Source organism: Cervus elaphus, chromosome 25 (assembly GCF_910594005.1).
Source record: "Cervus elaphus chromosome 25, mCerEla1.1, whole genome shotgun sequence".
In the NCBI taxonomy this organism is placed as follows: domain Eukaryota; kingdom Metazoa; phylum Chordata; class Mammalia; order Artiodactyla; family Cervidae; genus Cervus; species Cervus elaphus.
In genome coordinates, this window is record NC_057839.1 from 13,397,621 (window position 1) to 13,422,612 (window position 24,992).

Sequence of the window (24,992 nt, forward strand, 5' to 3'; positions counted from 1 at the left end):
ATGGACGTATACTTTGAATAAGATACAGTCTTATGACTAAAAACTAAGTCTACTACCCCTCCTCACTTTTTAGAAACAATTCAAACTGAGATTTCCTGTACAGTCATTTCTCTAAATGCTTGTGATTTCATAATATAAACTGGGAATGAAACAAAAGAGAAAATAAACATTTTGCAGTCTGCTGAATGCTACTGGGCACATAACAATCACTACCTACTACAAGTACCTTGTTTTCCAAGAAGGCAGCAGCACACTCTGTCTTGTGCTTTATCATAATAATAGGTGGTAAAACCAATAAAAATGTGTAACTGAATGAAAAACCACCCAGTGACTGGGTACTATTTTGATCTCCCAGACCTTCTCTGGTGTAGACTTTTCTTCTTTCAGTCTCTTCTAAATCGACTTCCTCACTGGCATCAAGCAGCTCCAGTATCTTCTCCCTTGGGGAAATCACTCTTCCAATTTCTTTCAAATCTGTCTCCACCTCACCTACATTATAGCCCTTCTCCGGGGCATCTGCCTGTAGGGATATTTCTCTTTTTTTCAGTCCCTAGACTTTTTTCAACAGTGTCAGGCTATAATTAATATTTGTATCAGAGATTTGTAATAATGCAATTATACAGCCTTCCCAGGTGGCTCAGTGGTAAAGGATCCGCCTGCCAGTGCAGGAGACGCAGATTCAATTCCTGAGTCAGGAAGATCCCCGGAGAAGAAAATGGCAACCCACTCCAGTACTTTTGCCTGGGAAGTCCCACGGACAGAGAAGCCTGGTGGGTTACAGTCCATGGAGTCGCAGAGTCAGGCACAACTTAGCAACTGAAGAGCAGCAGCAATGCAGCTGTAAGTGCAGGGTTCTACCCGGAATCTCTAGGGCGGTGCAGAGCAACAGGCTGGGGGGTGTAGGGAGGGGATACAGAGGGGGTGTAGGGAGGGGATACAGAGGGGGTGTAGGGAGGGGATACAGAGGGAGTGTGCGGAGGGGATACAGAGAGGGTGTAGGGAGGGGATACAGGGAGGGTGTACGGAGGGGATACAGAGGGGGTGTAGGGAGGGGATACAGAGAGGGTGTAGGGAGGGGATACAGAGGGGGTGTAGGGAGGGGATACAGAGGGGGTGTAGGGAGGGGATACAGAGGGGGTGTAGGGAGGGGATACAGGGAGGGTGTAGGGAGGGGATACAGGGAGGGTGTAGGGAGGGGATACAGGGAGGGTGTAGGGAGGGGATACAGAGGGGGTGTAGGGAGGGGATACAGAGAGGGTGTAGGGAGGGGATACAGAGGGGGTGTAGGGAGGGGATACAGAGGGGGTGTAGGGAGGGGATACAGAGGGGGTGTAGGGAGGGGATACAGAGAGGGTGTAGGGAGGGGATACAGGGAGGGTGTAGGGAGGGGATACAGAGGGGGTGTAGGGAGGGGATACAGAGGGGGTGTAGGGAGGGGATACAGAGGGGGTGTAGGGAGGGGATACAGAGGGGGTGTAGGGAGGGGATACAGAGAGGGTGTAGGGAGGGGATACAGGGAGGGTGTAGGGAGGGGATACAGGGAGGGTGTACGGAGGGGATACAGAGGGGGTGTACGGAGGGGATACAGGGAGGGTGTAGGGAGGGGATACAGAGGGGGTGTAGGGAGAGGATACAGAGGGGGTGTAGGGAGGGGATACAGAGGGGGTGTACGGAGGGGATACAGAGGGGGTGTAGGGAGGGGATACAGAGGGGGTGTAGGGAGGGGATACAGAGGGGGTGTACGGAGGGGATACAGAGAGGGAAGTAAGAAGCAAAGGAATGGAGAAAGATGAGAGGAATAAAGGAATTTTTTTGTCTTCTAACAGAGATCTTTTGAGTAGTTCAGGAAACCTAGCTTTCACTCATAGGTTATGTAGTATTTAAATGGGTTCATGTAGCTTTAATAAAGTATACATAGGCCAGACTGTGAATGCAAAGATTGGTAAAATATGAATAACTGCTGAAACTAGATAGTAGGTACACAGGAATCTATTATTCTGTTCTCACTACTTTTGTGCACTGAATATTCCCAAAAGGAAAAAAAATTTTAAAGCATACTAATAGTTCTATTGATCTAGTTTGGTATCCTCCAGAGGGGAAATAACAAATACAGAGAATTTTGGCTGTAAAAAGGTATCAATTTATACACAGAAGTATTACATATGATTTACATATGTGTGATCAATCTAAGCCTAAAGAAACAAATACTAAAGTAAGCAGCATTTTCACATTTGGATATAGATACATAATTTAATATGCTTGTCAAGTGATATTAATAACTATCCATGTTATTAATAACTCAAGGTCTAATTTGTGATGGGTAAAATTCATCAAAATACAAGTGATAAATCAACATGAAGACAGTGAGATAAACTGCCTTGAAAAGTGAATGTATGTTTGCAAATATTATGTAACTTGATAAACAGATAACAAATCAATCTGATTTGCTATTGCTATTGTTTTTAAAAAATGCTTGATAACTTCTAAAACTTTACATATAATTCAAATATTATATCATCAATAAGACGATGCTTACCTCAGACATTCATTAACAGCCTTGGGCTCATCTGACTGCACATTTTGAAAGGAACTGTCTCTTTTTCCAGATAGTGATGCAACGTCTTCACACTCAAAATTTTCACATGACTGATCTTCTATCTGTTCAGGAGTCTTAATAAAACAAATACCTTTTTAAAAAAGTTTTAGATTTTAGAATGAAACACCCATTTATAAAAGATTTCATTGAAAAAGATGTACAATTTGAGTACAAGGAAAATGGTAAACATTTCAAAACTGTAAAATGATATTCAAGGGGCACTTTTTTTTCCCCAGGCTGGGCTGTGCAGCTAGCAGATCTTACCCAGGCCCCCAGCAGCAGAAGCACAGAATCCTAACCACTGGATCACCAGGGAATTTCCTAAGAGGCACTTTTTAATGTTTTTTCTTAAGATACAGAAAATTTCATAAGCCACACCTTTCATCTCAAAGCCCCTATCCTTTGCTTCCCAGTCAGAAAGCAAGTAATCTGTTAAAATTATTCCTTGGGTTCTGTCTTTCTAAATCTTTTGGATTATTATAATCACATTATAGACCTTGGGAATTACTACAAAAGAAAATTTCAATCTCAAACCATACCAATTTTTACTCTTATCACAAAGACCAGTTATTATGTAAATATCTAAAATTTATAATCTTTGTTGTTGGAATATTATAGTAGGGAGCTTTTAACATTCTATTTTGTTTAAGTCAGTGTTAAAATTCAGACACCTACCTATATTTTCGAAAGAGAAGTATAAGCCTGTAATTCCCTTCAAAAGGGAAGTGTAATCACACCTGCTGAGTGATGGGGGAAGAAAGCAAGTCCAAACATGCATAAGGTGAAAGCAGATGATTCATCATATACATGTTTAAAATCCACAGAACTGACAGCTAAGTGTCTTCACAATTAGCAAAGCTTCTGGCTGTGACATATGGGCATTAAATGTGAAGAACAGTGTAGGTAATTGTATAATATTGGTGTTTTAAAAAAAGGAGATGAAAGGAGGCTTATGCTTTGTTTAACAAAAAACTGGAGGTCATCAGGGTGCTTACATCTCTGTTGATACAGGATTCATTTTCATTCTTTTCTATACCAGCACCAGGTTTTTCCTGTGATGTAAGAGTTTCATTTCTTTCAGCAGCTTTACCTACATTTGGTTTTGGCCTTTGTAATAAGCCCCGCATTAGTCGTGCAGGTCTGAAAGCCTTTGGTTGATCATCTTCCTGCAGACAAGTTTTTTCACTCAAACTACAGTAATTACAAAGGAATAAAATCAATGGTTATTCTGAAGTCACATAATTACTCGTATATCACAGAGAGACTTATTTTCAGTACTCCCTTCTCCCAGGTATAAATAAGTAAACCATTTGGGAATACAAAATAATTCACAAGTGTCAAGAACACTTGCAAAGATACACATACCTCTAATACCTTAACTCTCTAGAACAGACATAGTCCTAGAAGCATGACTATAAAAAAGCACTTTTAAATCAAATTTTCGCCACAAAATTGGAAAAAATCTATACCTGACAAGTATGGAACATTATTACCCACTCAGGACACCACTGTGTAACATACACCTTCAGGGCACTAGATGCAGATTATGGCATAAACATACAGTCCGGAATCCACTGGTTCAGGTTTATACTGGACCAAGACCTATTCTAGTTCTCACTCCATGTTCAATATTCTGTTGTTTTTTTGTTTTTGGCAACACTGAGCAGCATGTAGGATCTTAGATCCCCAACCAGGGATTAAATGTGTGACCCTGCAGTGGAAGCACAGAGCCCAAACCACTGGACTACCACGGAGTTCCCCTAAATATGCCCTTTTGAAACCCCTTGCTATAAATAAGATTATCCATCAACATACATCTTAACCATTAATTTATCTAACAAGATTTGGTTAACTAGTGGACCCACACCAAAATTTATTTAAGCATATTTATTATGCTTGTAATACCAAGCATAAAGAGCATTATTAAATGTTTCAACAATCCCTACAATTAAAAATGGACTTAATTACACTAGCTGAAAATAAAATTCAGACATTAGCAAGTAAAAAACAAGCCATTACAATCATTCCTAAGAGTTACAATTTTTATTCTATTTCCTAAATACTTACTTAGATACAGTGTCAGGTTCTGGGTTCCCTTTCTCCGTATTCTCCATTCCAGAAATACCATCCTTTTCCATGGGATTCTACAAATTTAATTTTTTATATTTAATATACTTAACATAAAAACTTTATAATAAATAAATAAGTGGAAATAATAAAATTTCTTTTTGTACTTCTAATTATTAGAAGAGAGTTGTTAAAATCATAAACACAGATGAGAACATTTTAAACACATAATCTCATACATTACTAACAGAAGCAGAAATTGATATATCCTTACCAATATCTATCAAGAGCTTTAATAATGTTCATATTCTTTGACCCAGTAATATCATTTCTTAGATGCTATTCTAAGAAAATATAGACAAAGACTTAAGTACAAGGATGGTCACTGGAACATTATGCAAAACAGCAAATACTATAAACTGACAAATATCCAATAATGAATAAACTGTTAAATAAATTTAGTTACACTCACAGATGAAATGTTATAAAATTATGAAGGCATTAAAAATCATGTTTTCAAAAGACATTTAATGATGTGAAAAAATATTTATGAAACATGAAAATACCAAAGTATATAAAACTGAATTAACAATACTACTCAACTTTGTAAAAAAAAAAGTTGGAAGGATATATCCTGAAACAGTTGGTTGCATGTGGATTAAACAATTAATTTCCATTTTAATTTTTACATGTCTGTATTTTCCCAATTTTCTAGAATTTAAAAACATCTTACGAGAATATAATAATATATAATAAAAAGTATGGAAAGATTTCACATAAGAGGAAAAAAGCAAACTAAAATTTAAAGAATTATTTTAGCAAAATTAAAACATTTTTAATAATATAATACTGGCAAAGATATAATGAAGCAAACAGTCATAATGCTTATAGAAATGTAAACAGACTTTTTTGGGGGGGCTACATAGCTTGTGGGTTCTTAATTTCCTGACCTGGGATTGACTCCAGACCCAGGCAGTGAAAGCACTGAGTTCTCACCACTGGACAGCCAGCGAGTTCCTAAGATTCATTTCTTTTTTTGACTGTCAGTTTGATAATACATAACAAGAGCCAAAAATACATTTAAATACTATGGCCCAGTAATTCCTACCATCTCTAGAAATTTATTCTTTGCTATTTACAGAACTGCTTTTACTTATAGAGTTAAAAAAAAATGGAAACAACCTAAACATCAGAGAAATGGTAGGTAAATTAATAATAATATTAATCTGATGCAGCTATTAAAAAGATCAACTAATCCCAAGAGAGTATAAATTAATAGTTTCAGAGAAAAAAGTTTTAAATGTAATATATGTTATAACTAAAAAATACAGAAATGTTTATTTTCATAAAAAGAGAAAATCTATAAAGGAAAGACAGAGGACTATATCTGTGTTTAGAAAAGAGAGTTGTGGGTATAATTTCACTATAGCTGGTTTAAAAAATACGTTTAATAAAAATCTTATATAAGTAAACAAAAGATAGCTTTATCACTACTAAGGATGTTCAAAATGATACATCCGACATTCTAAAGAAAATGTATGAGGCTAGTAGACAATTTATTAATGTGTGAATTTCTTATATCTTGGCTTTATTATCATTTACTTTATAATTACAAGTTAAACATTTTTATTTCCAACTACTTAAGAAAAAAACTGTATAATTTTAATTTCCATATGCCTCTTACTCCATACCTTTTCAACAGGAGTTTCTTTATGTAAACTCTTGTCCTCTGCATCTGTTTTAGCTCGTGAAAGAACTGATTTCTTCCCAACTGCCCTTGATAAATTGGGTTTAGGTCTCTGGAGTCGTCCTCTTGTCATTGGTTTAACAGTTTCTGTTTGATCAGTTTCCCTAGAAAATTAACATCCTTCAAATTTTACCAACATGCAGACATATTCAAAAGAAATTCTGGAAAATTCTTTAAAAATTCATTTTGAGCTAGAAAAGAACCCTTTTAAGCTTACTTACAATAAAAGTAGCAAAGAAAACTGAACAAAAGAACAATGAAGGATTACTAATTTGTTTTATCAGATATTAACAATACTCAGCATTGATAATTAAAATATTGTGGTACTAATACATGAATAACAGATAACTTTAACAAAAAAAAACCTGAGATAACTTGAAAATACATATGATTTTAGTATACAATAAAGTTAGCATTTCAAAATAGAATGAAATGAACACAAAAGTAATATATCTTTTTAATAAATATTCAATTAAATGGTGATGGGAAAACTAGTAATACTAGGGAATAAAATAAAATACGTTTCATCCCTTGCATTGTACTTGCAATATATTCCAAATGAATCAAAGATTGAAGTGAAACCACAGAGAAAATATGAATGAATTCTTTCGTAAATTTGAAATAGGATAAGCCTTTCTAAAACTTGATTAAAAAATCAGGAACCATAAAAGGAAAAAAAAAGAAAAGGAGAAAGAGAGAGAGAAATTTGACAATATAAAAATCAAAAGCTTTTATATGGCCAAAAGATATGTTGTAAGTCAAACTACAAACCAAGGCATGTTTTACAACTCATATTACAAGACTAACCTCTCTAAAATGTAAAGACTGCTTGCAAAATAACACCAATAATAACTCATTAGAAAAAATAATAATAACTCATTAGAAAACTGGACAAAGGGTATGAATTCACAGAAAAAAAAAATAAAGATAGGTTTGAAATATGAAGAGATGCTCAATTTCACTCCCAATGAGAAACATACTGAATACCAATTAAAAGTAGAGCAAGTAAGCACAAATGTGAAAAAGATATTAAGAATCAGACACTCTAAGGGGAATCATATACAAATGTTCATTATTCGCATCTTTTGACTTTTCGTTAGGTACAGAAAATTTTTTAAAAAGCGACTGAAGGGGAAAAAAATAATAGAATTACTTACGCCTGGTCAAAAAGGAGGAAGAGGTAGATTTATCATACTGAGATACTATTTTCTTTTACAATCTATCAAGACTGGCAAAAATCCAAGTTTGTAACACTGTTTGTTGGTAAGGGAGACATTTCTTATGTTGTTAGTGGAAATATAAACTAGAAAAACTCCTATGAAGAGCATTTTGGAAGCATCTATTAAAATCACAAATGTATATAAATGTACACACACTCACATACAAATATATCCTTTGGGCTAGCAATTTCATGTTTGAAACTTAACCTATAAATACACTGCACAAAGGTGAAAGGACAGAGGTATAAGTTTCTAAGCACTGCCTGTAAAAACAACATATATAGTCATCAGCAGGGCACAGATAATATAAACTATAATTCATCCATACAACAGAAGAGTATGCAACTATAAAAAGAATAAAGAAGGCCTTTACGTAAAGATATGAGGATATAAGACAAAAACTTGCAAAACAGCTAGTATACTATTCTACCACTGAGTTTTGAAAAGAGTGAAAAAAAAATATGTACTTTGTGTATCTGTATTAGCTTTAATGTCCGTTTTTGGTTTTTTTGGTTATTTGTGTTTTAATCTCTGGAAGAATGTCAGAAATAAGTAACACTGTTTACTTGTTCGGGTAAATGGGGACATTGGTAGAAGAGATACTTCACTAAATAACTTCTTGTACTTTTGAATGTTTGAACCCCAGGAATATATTGCCTATTCCAAAGACTAGTTTCTAATTTTACTGGAAAAAAATAACTCTTGGGAATTACCTGCAGTCCAGTAGTTAGGACTTTGCACTTTCACTGTGGAGGGCACAGGTTAGATCCCTGGCCAGGGAACTTAGATCCCACAAGCCACTCAGTCAAAAACAATTTAAAAAATAAATCAATTTGATTCTCAATGTGACCATGCTTTACTGAAAATAAAAATTCATAAACTAAACAAACACCTTTTAAGCCCATCTGAGGAGACAAAAAGGAAATCTGAATTTTTGAGATATCTTTTCAAAGGAAGAGTCTTGCAGTGCTTTTATTGTTTTTACTGAAGGTATTAATTTAACCACTATTTTCACACCAGCAAGCATAACACATAATCTCTCTAAAGTATCAATATCAAAATCTACTACTTTGACAACAGGCATGAAAAATAACTCAGACCAAGTAAAAGTTAAATCTCATAGCAAATATTTACGCTTCCAAATTATTTTAGAATTTCATTGTAAGTTACCACTTTGCTATAACTCCTATCACTACTATATATCAGATAAAAAAGATAATCTTTCTGTAATGAAATACAGAAGTAAAAAATTTTGATGTCTCTCAGTCCACAGTACAATTACATACTAAATGGTCTATAGTACCCTCCTAATCCCTTAAGAAAACAACATTATTATCACTTCTTAATGATAAATTATCAAAATTTTAAACACAAACTTTAAAACCCTACCATGTAAAATACTCACAGTGATTTACTTTTTAGGTCAACATCTCTCTCTTCTGTACAACTACTCTCAGCACTCTTCACCTCACACAGTGCTCTAACTCCGCCTTCTGATGAAGGCAAGTCTGAAGTGTTTGATTCTGCAGTCTCAGCTGTTACTGATATGACATCTTGTTGACTATGAAGGAAATGAAAATATATTGGGAAAAGAACCTTTTAGTAATATACATCTTCTACTAATCACTTAAAAGATTTTTTAAAATATACAAAGTCAAAATTGGAAGATGATCCTTCATATCACGGAATAAACAAAACAGGTATTTGGTTTCTCTAAGATCCTTCTTGAACCATGTTATTAAAACACTATACCTTAGGAGACAGCAACAGCCACAGAACAGGGTTAAGTGCTGAAGAAGTTACAAAATGAAAAACTCTTAACTACACGGTGTTCACACATCAAATGTATGTGTAAAGTTTAGGAATTATTTCTCATTAAAATTTATCATCGGCAGTCCTTCATACAGTACTACCGCGTTACCCAAGAGTCATGGAAATCAAGGACACAGTTGCAATATGCACAAGTTGCAGTCCACAGTACACCACGGAAGGAGAGGACTGCTGTATCATGAAATATTTCAACTAACAATAATGTAAATAATGACCAGGTAGTGGCCAGCATTCAATCTCAACACAAATTCACACTTAGCCATGCTTTATTTTTTGCTGCCTTTTCTTTTTTTTTCCTACTGGGTGTTTCTTTTCCCAGTGCTCTTTGTATATTCTTTTTTTGGTTAGATGTTACAGGTAAAACCTCATAATCAGCAGCTTGTATTTTACTTCATGGAGCCTTTTGTCAATAGAAGTATTTAATGTTACTGCAGTTGAATTTATCAATTTTATCCTTTAAACTTTGTACTTTTTATGTCTTAAGAAAACCTTGACATCTCAAAAATATTTCTCTACAGTTTCAGTTTTAAAGATTTGCTTTATATATCTCATCTTTAATCTATGAAAGTTACTGCATAGGGTAAAATAGGGATCTACTATAATTTTTTTCATATCTAAACACCATTTAATGAATGGTTAATTTAATCTTTACCTGCTAATTTTTTTTTTACCATATATATTTCTTTTTCTTCTTATCTATTTTTACTGAAGTACAGCTGATTTATAATATTGTTAATTCCTGTTACTCAGCAAAGTGATCTGGTTACATACACACACATATATTCTTTTTTTACTATTCCTTTCCATTATGGTTTACCACAGGATATGGGAGATAACTGCTAATGCTACCTCTGCTATCTATCAGATTCCTAAATTTCTCTTCCTAGTTTCTACATCCAGTTCCTCTCAACTTGTCCCTTTCCAGTACCACACTTTTGATCTAGCTTTAGAATAAGCTAATACATTTCATCTCCAGAGTTGTTTTCCAAAATTGTCTTTACCATTCATGACCCTTCACTCTTACAGACTTAAGAATTATAGAATCAGCTCACTGTTTTACAAAACCAGTGGGATTTAAACAGTCATAACAGGATTGTTTTCCCCCCTTAAAAAAAGTCATCAGTATCATTTTGTGCATAGTCTATGAAGTTAGTTGTATGTCTGAGGTTAAAACTTAGGTATCTGTTACCCAGCAAGTTAAAGACCTGAGGTCTATGGCTTGTCTTCAAAGAATCTATTAATCTTCTGAATTGTGTGAACAAATTGGCATGTGTGCATACATGTATTTTACATGACAATAAGTGGCTTTCATCAGATTTTTCAGAAAAGGGTATACAGAGACAAATGGATCAGGAAAAACAACCCAGAAATATACCCATGCATATACAATCAAATTATCTTTGACAGGGTGCCAAAACTACACAATAGGAAAAGGATAATCTCTTCAACAAATTATGTTGGGAAAGCTAGAAATACACACACACACACAAGAAACTGGACCTTAATCTTATACACAAAAATTAACTCAACATGTATTAAAGATTTAAAGGTAACATTTTTTCTTCCCCTTTCTCAGCTGTGCCGCACAACTCGTGGGATTTTAGTCCCCGGACTGGGGACTGAACCCAGGTCCACTGCATTAAAGTTAACACCTTACAGGATAAAACTAAAGGAAAACAGGGGGAAAGCTTCGTGAGACTGGTGCTGGCCATGACTTTTCTGACATGACATGAAAGGCACAGGTGAGAAAAGCAAAAACAGACAAGCGGGACCACGTCAAACTAAAAACCTGCACCGCAAAGGAAACAATCAAAAGTCAAAGGCAACCTGCTGAGTGGGAGAAAAGATACGCAAACTATGCATCAGACAAGGGCTTAATATTCAAAACAGAAAAGGAACTTCTACAACTTAGTAACAGAAACTAACAGCTCCATTAAAAAATTGGAAAAGGGTGCTTCCCTGCCAGAAGTTAAGGCTCCGCCCTTCCACTGCAGGGGCAGGGGTTCAATGCCAGGGACCTAAGACCCCACAGGAGGCTGCAAGGTACAACCAAAAGAGAAAGAAATAAAAAAACATTTTTTAAAAAATTGGAAAAGGAATTGAATACACATTTCTCCACAGAAGATATACAAATGGGCAACAAGTATTTAAGCATTTAAAGAGCTCAATATCACAATCATCAGGGAAATACAAATCAAAACCATAAATTATCATCTCACACCTATTAGGAGCTGTTATATTAATTTTTAAAATGTAATTAACTAAAATATATTAATTAAAATATACAGATATTAATTTTTAAAAAATAAAATAATGCAGGCAAGAATGTGGAGAAACTGGAATACTTATGAACTCTGGGTGGAATGTAAAATGCAGCCACAATAAAAACAGTATGTGAAAGAAAGTGAAGTCGCTCAGTCGTGTCCGACCAGGCTTCTCTGTCCATGGGATTCTCCAGGCAAGAATACTGCAGTGGGTTACCATTTTCTTCTCCAGGGGATCTTCCCGACCCAGGGATCGAACCCAGGTCTCGCGCACTGGAGGCAGACGCTTTAACCACTGAGCCACCAGGGAAGCCCAAATGCAGCCACAATAAAAACAGTATGAAGGCGCCTCAAAAAATTTAAAACAGAATTATCATATGATCCAGCAATTCTCCTTCTGAGTATTTATCCAGAAGAACTGAAAACAGATCTCATAGAATTTTCTTCAATTTCATGTTTATTGCAGTATTATTCATAACCAAAAGATGGAAACGCCATAAATATTCACTGACAGACAAACAAATAAAGCAAATGTGATATATACCTACAAAGGAATATTATTTGACCATAAAAACACATCTTGTCATATGCTTTAATATGGATGAACCCTGAAAACATTATGCTAGGTGAAATAAGCTACTCATAAGAGGACAAATATTATGTGATTCCACGTACTTGAAGTATCTAAAGTAACTCACAGAAACAGAAAGTAGAACGGTGGTCAGCAGGGGCCAGAGATGGGGAGGAAACAGAGTCACTGTCAGTAGATAGTTTCAGCCATGCTCACAGCACTGTGCCCATAGTTAACCTCATTGTACATTTTAAAAACTCACTTAGAAGAGGAGATCTCATCTTACGTGCTTTTTACTGAGAGTGAAAACAAACAAAAACTCTCAGCAGGATATATCACATTCAAACAGCTGAAAACCAAAATTAAGAGAAAATATTTATAGAAAATGATAAACCTATGCAAACATTAACCACAAGAAGGCTGTCGTGGCATAGCAAGCATCAGAACAAAGAGCAAGACCAGAACGGTATCACACAAGTGATGCAAGGGTGGTTTCACCAAGGAGATTCAACAATCCTAGAAATGTACGCACCTAACAAAGGAGCTTCAAAAGACATGAAAAAACAAACCAGAACTGAAAAGAGAAATAGGCAAATTCACAATTACAGGTGGAGATTTCACACTCCTCCTTCAGGAACTGTGAGAAGATGGAGACAAAGTGAGTAACCATACAAAAAATACCTTGATGAAAGAACAGGGTCAGTTCTTTTCTCAGCGTCTTCACTAGAGGATAAACCCACAAGGTCATCTGTGTCCTGTACACAGGGAAACTCTTGTTCCTTACTGGCTTCATCTTCATTAATCTCAGGACTTAAAGACAGGCCTTTATCTATTAATATAAAATGCATGTTATTATAAAAATGATAGCAAAAACATTTTAAAAAGCACAAAGGAATTCACATACAACCCTATAAAGTAAGGATTATGAAACTGGCCCAAAGTGCAATTTCTTAATAGTTGAGCTAATTCTCCTTTATCTGTAATATCTTTAATAGTAAGCCACAAAAGAGCATAATATTATGATGCCTATAAACTACACTATGTCACCTATCAGGATTCACTTAAAATCTTGGTGAAGCTGAACCACATAAAATTTAAATTCTACAGAAAAACTGTTCTGGTCTGCTACTTTCTTTTCCTCCTCTCTTTACTTGGTTATCTACTTTAAGTAATCTATATTACTTAGATATAGTTATCTATATATATATGTATTCACATATATAGTAATCTATATATGAACTCTTAAAGAAAGAGACTAAGATGTCCCTTAACTCTTAGCTCTCATTTCCCAGGAACTCGGAAGTGTCAAAATGTCTGCATTCTCGGGAGGTCAACAAAAGAAAACACGGAGTATTTATTTCAGGAGTATTTATTTCCCAGGTGGCGCTAGTGGTAAAGAAACTGCCTGCAAATGCAGGAGACATAAGAGACACAGGTTCAGTCCAAGACCCAGGAAGATCTCCTGGAAGAATACATGGCAACCCACTCCAGTGTTCCTGCCTGAAGAGCTGCATGGACGGAGGAACCTGGCAGGCTATACAGTCCATAGGGTTGCAAAGACATGGAGCGGCTGAACCTACTTAACACATACACATCCCTTTTATACAAATTAAACAACTTATTTTGGGTTCATAGAGGGGCTCTGTAGAGGTAGGATATGAAAAACCGTGATTTATTAACAGATACAGTACACATTTAACTATATACATGTGACTTGGAACCTTGTTAATATGAGTACCTAAAAGGTAACACTTCTCAAAGATAAAATTTAGAGGAAAAAATTCATTTAACTTCATTTTTTTAAACAATAAACTATTTTTTCTTTAAATTAAAAGGGTTAACACAGTACCGTGAATACAGAACCAATGAATACTCATCATTAGCTGCTATTAATCAGAAGGAGCACAGTTAAGTTATACACATCTTCACAAGTAATATAGGGGCTGTTAAAATACGTAATAAACTTACTTTTGTGTTTTTCTCCTTTAGAAGAGCCTGGCTCAACAGTGGCACTTCCTGAAAGATGCACTTCTTGTTCACTACCTTCACCCTGATTCTTTCTTCTTCTTTTCTTTTGATTTACGTCTAGTTCTAATGCATTCTGTTCTGAATTCTGTTCAGATAAAGTCAGAGACTGCAGTTCTTCCTCAACTGTCTGAGCATCCTTTTGCGACCTTCCTGGGTTTGAAATTTTAGGACTCACAGACTCATCTCGATCATCATTGGCAACTTTTTTCACTGAAAGTAAGAGAAATTGTTATAACTACAAAAACAACCTATAGAAAAATGCTTAAAGGTGGAGAAGATAAATACTTAAGGATGTCTTAGCAAAAATTTAAAGACAAACTGTGCAATAGAGAATGACTAAGCAAGTTATAATACATTTAAGCTATAGAAATCTAGGCAGTAAATAATGAGGTAGCTTTTATGCAGTAAAGTATAAGATTTCAAAAATTATTGTTGCATTTAAAAAATCAAGTTGCAGAACAATATACACAGTGTCATCTCATTTTTATTTTAAGGAAAACAATCACATATATTCCAAGACACAAAACATATATAGGCATATTACAGAAAAGAGTTACTATACTAACTAAAAGGCTTCCCTGGTGGCTCAGATGGTTAAGAATCTTCCTGCAATGCAGGGGACCTGGGTTCCATCCCTGGGTCAGGAAGATCCCCTGGAGAAGGGAATGACAATCCACTCCAGTATTCCTGCCTGGAAAATCCCATGAACAGAGGAGTCTGAGGGCTACAGTCTACGTGGTCACAAAGAGTTGGACACAACTGAGCGTTTTCCACCTTCATACTAACTCATAATTTACTAATAATTATCCCTAAGAAAGCTGAAGAATTTGACTTGAGGGCAAGGTAAGAGACAGAGTTCAAGAATTTCATTTTCTGTATTCTTTGTTTTTCAATGAACAACCTTATTAGCAAAGATTTTTAAACAGTTTCTAGTGCTTTTCTTTGAAGATATATTAATAGTTAACTATATGAAAAAGGTAAAATAATGGGGACTTCCCTGGTGGCCCAGTGGCGAAGACTTCATGCTCACAATGCAGGGGGCCCAGGTTTGATCCATGATTAGGGAACTAGATCGCACATGCTGCAACTAAAGATCTAAGGAGATCTGAGTGCCACAACTAAAACCCAGCACAGCCAAAAAAAGTAATGAATATTTTTTTAAAAAGATAAAATAATAAACTACATTTAAAAAAACAAAAAATAAAATTCAATGTCATTTGTGAAAGTGAAAGTCGCTCAGTCATCTCCGACTCTTTGCAACCCCACGGACTATACGGTTTGTGCAATTCTCCAGGCCAAATACTGGAGTGGGTTCAGTTCAGCTCAGTCATGTCCAACTCTGCAACCCCATGGACTGCAACACGCCAGGCCTCCCTGTCCATCACCAACTCCCAGAGTTTACTCAAACTCATGTCCATTGAGTCAGTGATGCCATCCAACCACCTCATCCTCCGTCGTCCCCTTCTCCTCCCGCCCTCAATCTTTCCCAGCATCAGGGTCTTTTCAAATGAGTCAGTTCTTCGCATCAGGTGCCCAAAGTATCGAAGTTTCAGTTTCAGCGTCAGTCCTTACAATGAACATTCAGGACTGATTTCCTTTAGGATGGACTGGTTGGATCGTCTTGCACTGGAATGGGTAGCTTTTCCTTTCTCCAGGGGATCTTTCCAACCCAGGGACTGAACCCAGGTCTCCTGCACTGCAGGCAGAGTCTTTAATCTGAGCCACCAGGAAAGCACCTTTGTTCCCCAACCTGTGATCAAACTCATGCTCCCTGCATTGGAAGGGTGGAGTCTTAAGCACTGGGCCCCCTCACATATCTCATTCCCACGTGATGCTGGGAAATCAAGCACATCCGTGTGGCGCGTGGACGCTTGCCCGTTTCCCCAGACTGTGACCTCTGTGTCTCCCCTCTGCCAGTTTTGCTCTGCATTCTTCCACTATAATGAATCGCAGCTATTTGTACAACATATGCTGAATTCCGTGAGTCTCAGCAAATAATTGAATCTGGGGGTCCTCTTGGGGTCCCCCATCACAGACTCACACAGTCCTGGGTTGAGTCCTGCTGCTGTCACTACTAACACGTTAATACATTAAGAAAAAATAACAGGATCTCTGAGGTTATTTCTGGGTTATTAAAACAAAAGGAAAGGGGGCTGGGATGTACAGCTAACACATAAGGTTCCCTATAGTTCAAAGATCCTTTAAATTATAAGATTATAGCTAAACATTGTCCTCAGATCAAAATTCAAATAGTTAAGAAAATATAAGCCTAAAAATAGAAATACCCACATATAAAAAATTTCCTACCTGGTATAAGTCAACATTAACCCTCAGAAATAAGTTGTGCTCAAACAATACAATTTAGTCACAAGCTCAAAGTATTAGAGTTCCATTTTTCATTATATTAGACTTTTGAGCCAGATCTGATTTACCCAGAAAAATAATAAGTAAGCAAACATGACACCTCAAAATTCTGATGCTCCTGTATTAGCTATAACTATGCCACAGATACAAGAAAGATGTCAAACAGCCCAGTTACACCAATTATAAAATTATAAAGGGAGCTGCTGTTTGTGGCCAGTTAACTAGAAGACTGAAGAAAAACCAATTCCCTCCAATCAGATGACTCAATGATCTCGACTATCTGAACTATGTATGAATGCCCTAAGACTTCAGGGACAATACAGTAAGTCTATTCTTACTAAGTAAAATAACTCTTTTCAATAAATACCTTTTACATTTTTCCGTGATTTAGAGGACTTCTTCTCCTTTGAACTCTGATTTTTAACAGATTTTTGTTTTCTTTTCTCTTCTTCGGCAAGAACTTTCTGAAGCAAATGAGCAAAAAAATCGAAGTCAAAAGGGCGCTTTTCCTCTGTTTAAAGAAAAAAAAGAACCTTCAAGTTTTTATTTAAAATAAAAAAGGAAAAGAACTTCTAAGTTTTAATTTTTCTTAAGTATCATAACATCAAAAGCAAATGAGCTTAACAGCAAGGGAACAAACAACTTTAATCACTATAGTACAGTCACATAACAGAATCCCACTGAACAATAAAATAAGGCGTTCTAGAACAAGAGAAACTAACCTATGATTCAAATGAAAAACGTGGCTGCCTGGGTTGGGATTTGGAGTGGAGACTGACTAGAAAGGGGAAAGAGGGGTCTTTCTGGAGTGATGAAAATGTTTCATGGCCTGTTTATAGAGTGGTGGTTACACAGGTGAATTATTTATCAAAAGTCAAACTATAAATTGCACTGTGCATAATTATAAATATACTTTTTAAAAACACTGGAATGACCAAGAAGTTCTCAAAAGCCTATCCACCCACTTCATGTCCTCACTTTATTACAACGTTTCACTATTAACTCTATTCTTTCAAATATCCGCAGAGGAGGAGGTAAATGAACATTAATCAGGACCATTCCACTAAATACCCAATAACAGTAAAACAATTTCTACTATAAAGCACCAAACAGTGAATTTTAAAGGTGTAAGAACGGTCTAACAATGACTCCACATCCCATAAAGACTGTTCATAGATGTATGGATTCTTTTCTGATTAAAATAATGAAAAGTTTCAAGACCACTTCTCTAAAATGGAGAGAATTGAGGACTACAACATTGCAGATCCTCCAGGAGCCATTCCTGGAAACGGTTTTCCGGAGGACTCAATACCACATTGATAAGGTGCAGTGTCCACTCGTCTACCTTTGTGTCTATACTCAGAAAATAAACAAACAGAGCTACACAATCTAAGTACCTCACTTTAGAATTTTTTTCTAAGATTAGCACTACAGCAAATGAACATAGAACACATTAATCATGAAATGTTGGTAATTATCTTCCAAACAAAGAATATAGGAACTACTTCAAACAGTACCTTTAATTCTGTTTTTCTTTACAGATCCCTTGATATATTTCTCTGGACTTAAACAGAAACTAACAGCCTCATTTTAATGAGGTTATTAGTTAAAAACTGAAAGGTATACATCATTTCTTCAAATCAGGTCTAACTTCAAATATCACACCTTTAGACAGACCTTCCCTGAATATCCAAACTCCCTCTTTTTTGATTCTTAGCAATTAATCACTATCTGAAATTATCCTGCTTACCAATTATATTCCTCCCCCACCCACTTAGACTTAAGGCTCTAAAAGCAGGATTCTCATCTTCCCTGTTCACCATGATATTCTCAGTGCCTAGCACAGGGCAGGTGGTCTGCATTACTGACTGAATAATGGACTTACCATTGTAAGGAATCATTTAATAGTGTCATCCAGAAACAAGGAACTTCCTCAACACAGTTCCTCCAGAATAAACAGCATTTAGAAGTGGTTTCCTCAGTCCCTCTAATTTCTTGGGACTCAGAAACCTGCTTAATCACTTCTTGATGTTTTAGTTACTCCCTTGCCTACAAATCTATATCAACTGCCAGACCTGAAATGCTAAAGAGAAAAATTTCCAGTGCTCCTCTTCCTACGACAATATAGGGAGATAAAACAAACCCAAAACACACTGGAACCAAAGACAAAATACTGATCATTTGTGGGGCTCTTCCAACCATCCATTCTTAAAGAGGCGTTAATACTTACGGAATGCCTTGTCTATTCGCCATCCATTTGTTTTCTCTTCACGTTTAAATTTATTCTGTTAACAAAACAAAACAAACCCTATGGTAATTTTCTCCTGTTAAACACGTGAAGATTATATTAAAAAATTACATCAAAGTAAAATTCTTATAATAGCATATGATTCTCTAATAGAGAATAATAAATTACTTGCTAATAGGGAAATTACTTAAAGCCTTAGCTTTTAAAAAATAGAGATGAAAGATTTCTACTAAGCTCTGTGCTCCTCAAGATCAAGAACATGAATTAACAATGGAAGCTGGATTTACAGAGGACAGAAAATAAAAAATAAAGTTGACTAGCACAGAAACAGATCACACTGTGATCAATTAAGCTAACTAGTATTAACTCTTTAAAATTTAGTATACTTATATCAAAGTTAAACCTCTTACATTTTTTTTTTTAATTTTTTTATTAGTTGGAGGCTAATTACTTCACAACATTTCAGTGGGTTTTGTCATACATTGATATGAATCAGCCATAAAACCTCTTACATTTTTATTCTAATATGTTTTTAACAGCATGAAGGGGAGACTGTAAAGAAACAGCTGAGAAAAACCTTGAAGCTGGCCAAGTTTATCTTTAGAGCCTCCTTTATATGAAGGAACATTCCCTAATGCTTTCCTGAGCACCAAAGAGCCCCAGTCCCAATTTTACTCCAGATTACCTCCTTTAAGATGGAGATGGTTAAGGTGTAAGGCTCAATGCATCCTAAGATCTTCAGAAAGTCTGAGGGCATACACATACACATCCTAGGGGAGGGAATGATTAGCCGATCTCTCCCTTTACAGATCAGTGCTCTAAAAGCTTTTATTAAGAATACAAAAATCATATTATTGAAAAAAGAGAGAGAAATCACACACACAATAACCTCTTCACTGACCCCTTCTTCCCTCCAAAAGAAACTACCCACTAACCTGACTAACGCAATCACATTCCTGCATTTCCTTACTGTTCATCATCCGAGGGCACATCATTAGGCTCTATAGTTTAACCTTTCCTATATTTTCCAGTATTTTGGTCATCTGATGAGAACAGCTGACTCACTGGAAAAGCCCCTGATGCTGGGAAAGATTGAGGGCAGAAGGAGAAGAGGGCGTCAGAGGATGAGATGGCTGGATGGCATCACTGATGCAATGGACATGAACTTGGGCAAACTTTGGGAGTGGTGAGGGACAGAGAGGCCTGGTGTGTTGCAGTCCATGGGGTCGCAAAGAGTTGGACACACCTGGGCAACTGAACAACAACATTTTTTTATATGACTAACATTTTTCAATCTACAGATTATTCCTCTTTTCCATTCTTCCTAACCCTTATTACCAAGTAAAATAGAAGTTTCCAATAAGATCATCTTTCTCCCTTAAAGATCATATTATTCTTTAAACACTTCCTCAAAAGTTAACAAAAGTCATATCTACATATAACAGAAGTCACATAAAAAGTGAAAGGCTACAATCACTAAATATCCTGAAGAATGCCAATAGGCTTTAGGCATTATTCAATTCTAAAACACAGCTACAACATATTTTATCTAATTGAGAATCTAGTCCAGAACAATTTAAAACTTTTAAGAATGTATTGATATTAATCATTCTTTTTTAGGCCTCGTCATGCTTGTGAGATCTTAGTTCCCCGACCAGGGATCGAACCTGGGCCCCAGCAGCGAAAGCAAGGAGTTCCGACCACTGGAACTCCAGGGAATTCCCTGATATTAGTCACTGAATTCATGCAGGAATCACTGTAAGCCAAATTCCATGATCATAAAATAAATCCCATAACTTCCATTTCTGGCCTTGACAAAGTAACTGGTAATGGATTTGTTGCACACATCCAACCCACCATAAATCCTTTAAAACTGAACAAAATAAACACATCAACTATTTTTAAGCACCGGACAAGACTACAATCTTGGGAGAGCAAGACCACAATTCCACAATCCCAGAAACAAGGGGAACACAAAAGATACACTAGCTTTCACCCTGACCCTCTGCCTGGGCTAAATTTCCTAACCAATGGAAGAGAGAGAAAGGCCAAACAGAGCCCAGAGATTCCACTGAGCTGAGGAAGTAAAGTACCTTCGGCAGCAGGTTCTACAGAGAAGAGAGCTATTTAAAGAGGAGTCTCATGAATCTGGTAGAGGTATCCCATAGGCGGCTGGTCTACACTGGGGTTCCGTATGCCCTGAGCATAAAGTCTAGTAGAGAACAGCTACTACAGGAATGGGAACAGAAAGAAGACCCTAGAAGCCACGTAACATAGGGAGATGACAGGGTTCATCCTACCTGAATGCAAAGACTTTGTTTAACACCCACGCATCCACCTCAGACATGAGAACCACCACCAGTTAGAGACAGGGATCACACCTTAGAGCAGCCTTTCTCAGTCAGGGTTGGAGCATGAGACTTAAGCCCCAGTGCCCCAAGGGATCTGCTATATCTTCTTCCCTATATATCTAGAATGGTATAACATGACTGTTCTTGGAAACATCAGAAAACAGTAACTCAAATTATCTTCTGTAATTCAGAAGAGAAACCTAGAGTAAGGATCAGTCTTAAGAAACCCTAAAACCAAGACTTCATAAGAATAAGGAGAGCTGACAATATAGAAATAAACACTCTGAAGGAAAAAAATAAAAACAAACATAATCCAAACACTGTGTAACACATTATCCACAATGTCCAGCCTGCAAATTAAAAAAAAAAAAAAAAATCCACAAAAAAACATGAGACAAGATAGGAAAAGGTGTTGCACAGTCAAGGAAATAAAGAGTCAACAGAAACAGATTTCAGATGTTGAAATTAGCTGACCAGAAAGTTAAGCATCTATTATAAATATGTTCAAGAATTCAAAGGAAAATATGGAATGAACAGATACAGAAATCTCAGCAGAGGAATGGAAACTAAGAAAAATAACCAAGCTGAAATCCCATAAATGAAACAGTCACTGAATGGACTTAGCAGATTGAAGACAGCGGAAGACAAGATCAGTGAACCTGTAGACATAGTAACAGAAACTAGCCAACTGAAATAAAGAAAAAAGACTGGGAAAAAAATGGACAGAGCATTAGCAATCTGTAGTACAAAGCCTTGCAAACTAACTCATATAAGTGGAGTACCAGAAATAGGGAACACAAATACAAAAGGCCAACCAGAAGTTATATTCATATTCTTGACCTAACCCCTGTTTTAGGACAAGGAATGATAGCAGAGATAAATAGGGACATTTCCTACTAATAAAAGGATCAATTCAACAGCAAGCTAAAATGTGAATGCACCCAATAAAAGAACTTCAATACACATGAAGTTCAAACCACACCAAAATCTGATCAATTTAAAAGGAGAAACACAAATCGATAACTGTGGTTAGAGGGGTCAATTCTTCTCTCAGACAATACCACACCCAACAACTGCAGAATACATGTTCATTTCAAGTGCACACTCACTGATATAAGAGTACGATGGGCTTTAAAATAAATCTCAACAAATTTCAGAAAGACTGAAATCTTACAGATTATGTCCTGTGACTTGCACAGTGTCAAAGAAAACAATAACAGTAAGATATTTAGACATGTCCCAATGTTGGAAATTAAACACAATTCTAAACAACTGACATGTCATGGAAGAAATCACAAGGGAAACTAGACAATATTTTTAACTGAATGACAATGAAAACAGCTTATCAATATTATAGGCTAATCTACAGCTTACATGAAACTATATAGCTTTAAATGTCTTCAATTAAAAAAAGAACAGTTTAAAATCTATGTTCTAAGTTTTCATCTAAGGAAGCTAAGGAAAAAAAATAGAGAAAATTAAACCCAAAGTAAGTATAGGCATAAACCTCAAAGATATTGCAGGTTCAGTTCCAGACCACTACAATAATGTGAATATTGCAATAAAGCAAGTCATAGATTTTTGTTTGTTTCTCAGTGCACAAAATAGTTGTTTACATTATACTGAGGTAGTCTATTACGGGTGCAATAGCATTATGTCTAGAAAAACAATGTATATGCTTAATTTAAAAATCCTTTATTGTTAAAAAATACAAAAAAAAATACAAACCATCATCAAACCTTTAATTAAAAAAAAAAATTACAGTATGTGTGAAGTGCAATAAAATGAGGTATGCCTGAAAAAGGAAGGAAATGCTAGACTTAAAAAAAAAATGAAAACACCCATACAATTTATAACATAGCTAAAAGTTGGTTCATTAAAAGACTTTGGAAGTCAAAAACCTTTAGCAAGACAAGGAAAAAAAAGAGAGAAAGACAAATCATCAATCAGTGAGATATATCACCATAAATCCTACAAGCATTAAAATGGTAAGTGAACAGTATAAAATTTTTATGCCTATAAATTCAACAACTTAGCATCTAAACTGACACAAAAAGAAACTGAAAATATAAATACCCCATCTGTATTAAAGAAATTGAATTTATAATGAAAACCCTTCCTCCAAAGGAAACTATAGGTCCAGATGATTTCACTGGTAAATTATATCAAACATTAAAAGGAGAAATAATACTAATCCTAAATAAAGTTTCTCAGATTCCAGGATGGGAACACTTTCCAACTTATTTTCCATGACCACCAAAATGCTGGTATCAAAACCACAAAGGCACTAAAAACAAATTACAAAACAATATTGTCATGAACAAAAGATACAAAAAATCCTCAAGAAAATATATTAAAAATCAGCAACATATAAAAAGAATACAGTATGACTAAATGGGATTTATCACAGCAATACAAGGTTGGTTCAAAATTTGAAACTCAATATAATTTACTAGTCCATTTTTACTTTTCTGTACTTTGCTCAAAGACTTGCTGGGACCACACTAAATTTTTGTTTTTTCACACTAAAATTTTAAGGGAAGAGTCTAAACTATTTTTAAGAGAAACAGTCTCAGTTCAGTTCAGTTGCTCAGTCATGTCCGACTCTCTGCAACCCCATGAACAGTCTACTGACAAATTTATCATCAGTTACTCAGATCCAAGAGCTCCCCTAAACAATCAACTTCTAGCCTTCAAAAACTTTAACATTTTGTTCTCATTATATCAGAGATCAACATTTAAAAAGGAACATAAAGAATATAAAAGATCCCTCATCTTTTTTTTTTTCATTTATTTTTATTAGTTGGAGGCTAATTACTTTATAATGTTGTAGTGGTTTTTGCCTAAAATGTCCCATGGAGCTCCTTGTTTTGGGGGGTGGGGGTGGGCAAGAATACCACTCCCTTCTCCAGGGATCGAACCCAGGGCTACCCGCGCTGTAGGTAGACCGCTTTACTGCCTGAGCTACCGGAGAAGCCAAGATCCCTCATCTTTTACAGAAATAGAAAGACCATTACGTTATACAATGGTTCCAGTAAATCAGTCTATGCCTGGTCTAGTTAAAAAAAAAAAATCTAACTTTCCTAATGGTCCCTTTAATCAATGAAAAAGAAAGCCCATGGTTGCATAAAAATCTCACTATGAATTAGAAATGCATTATAGCAAATAGTGTGCACTCAAATGCACTCCAACCCAGGAAACTTATGAAGAGGTTTCTCAACAAAAAGAACCAAAAGACAGAGAAAGATCATTCTTTTAGGCATATTAAAGCACTAATTGATAAACATCATTGCTGTTGTTAATAGTATCACTTAAAAAAAAACAAAATATAGTATCATTGGTTCTCCTCAAAGTTAAAGTGGCCTAGGAAAGCAACAATTAGAGAACTACATAACTCAGCATGCTCTTTTCCTAGAAAATTCAAAGATACATTTTGTGTTCAAAATCTATCCTTAACCCCTAAATTCTGGTACATTTATTCCTCTTCATTATCTAACTCTACTTTTACCTCAGTTTCATTGGCTTTGTTGGTATGCCCTCAAATCCATTACAGAAGTGGAAAGATATAAATAAGAACATATAATACTGAGGTTAAAGAGACAGTACTCATTTTAGAATTGAAAAATATTATATTAATTACTTTTTGAATGATAAAGAAGGACAGATGTACCAAAAACACAGTAGTAAAAAAGGGTGGACTGAGATT

General features: G+C 35.8%; 1 protein-coding gene across 2 annotated transcripts in view; it reads right to left on the reverse strand.

Moving 5' to 3' along the window:
- The window catches only part of BDP1 (B double prime 1, subunit of RNA polymerase III transcription initiation factor IIIB), a 79,104-nt gene that overhangs the window by 44,600 nt on the left and 9,512 nt on the right, over positions 1–24,992 (reverse strand). For both annotated transcript variants that reach the window (XM_043887228.1, XM_043887227.1), the window contains exons 8-16: positions 18,918–18,972; positions 17,055–17,198; positions 14,264–14,533; positions 12,977–13,124; positions 9,036–9,191; positions 6,355–6,514; positions 4,664–4,740; positions 3,592–3,787; positions 2,537–2,670 (exon numbers count right to left, since the gene is read on the reverse strand). In XM_043887228.1, the coding sequence (XP_043743163.1) occupies positions 2,537–2,670; positions 3,592–3,787; positions 4,664–4,740; positions 6,355–6,514; positions 9,036–9,191; positions 12,977–13,124; positions 14,264–14,533; positions 17,055–17,198; positions 18,918–18,972 (1,340 nt within the window). The remainder of the gene's footprint in view (positions 1–2,536; positions 2,671–3,591; positions 3,788–4,663; positions 4,741–6,354; positions 6,515–9,035; positions 9,192–12,976; positions 13,125–14,263; positions 14,534–17,054; positions 17,199–18,917; positions 18,973–24,992) is intronic.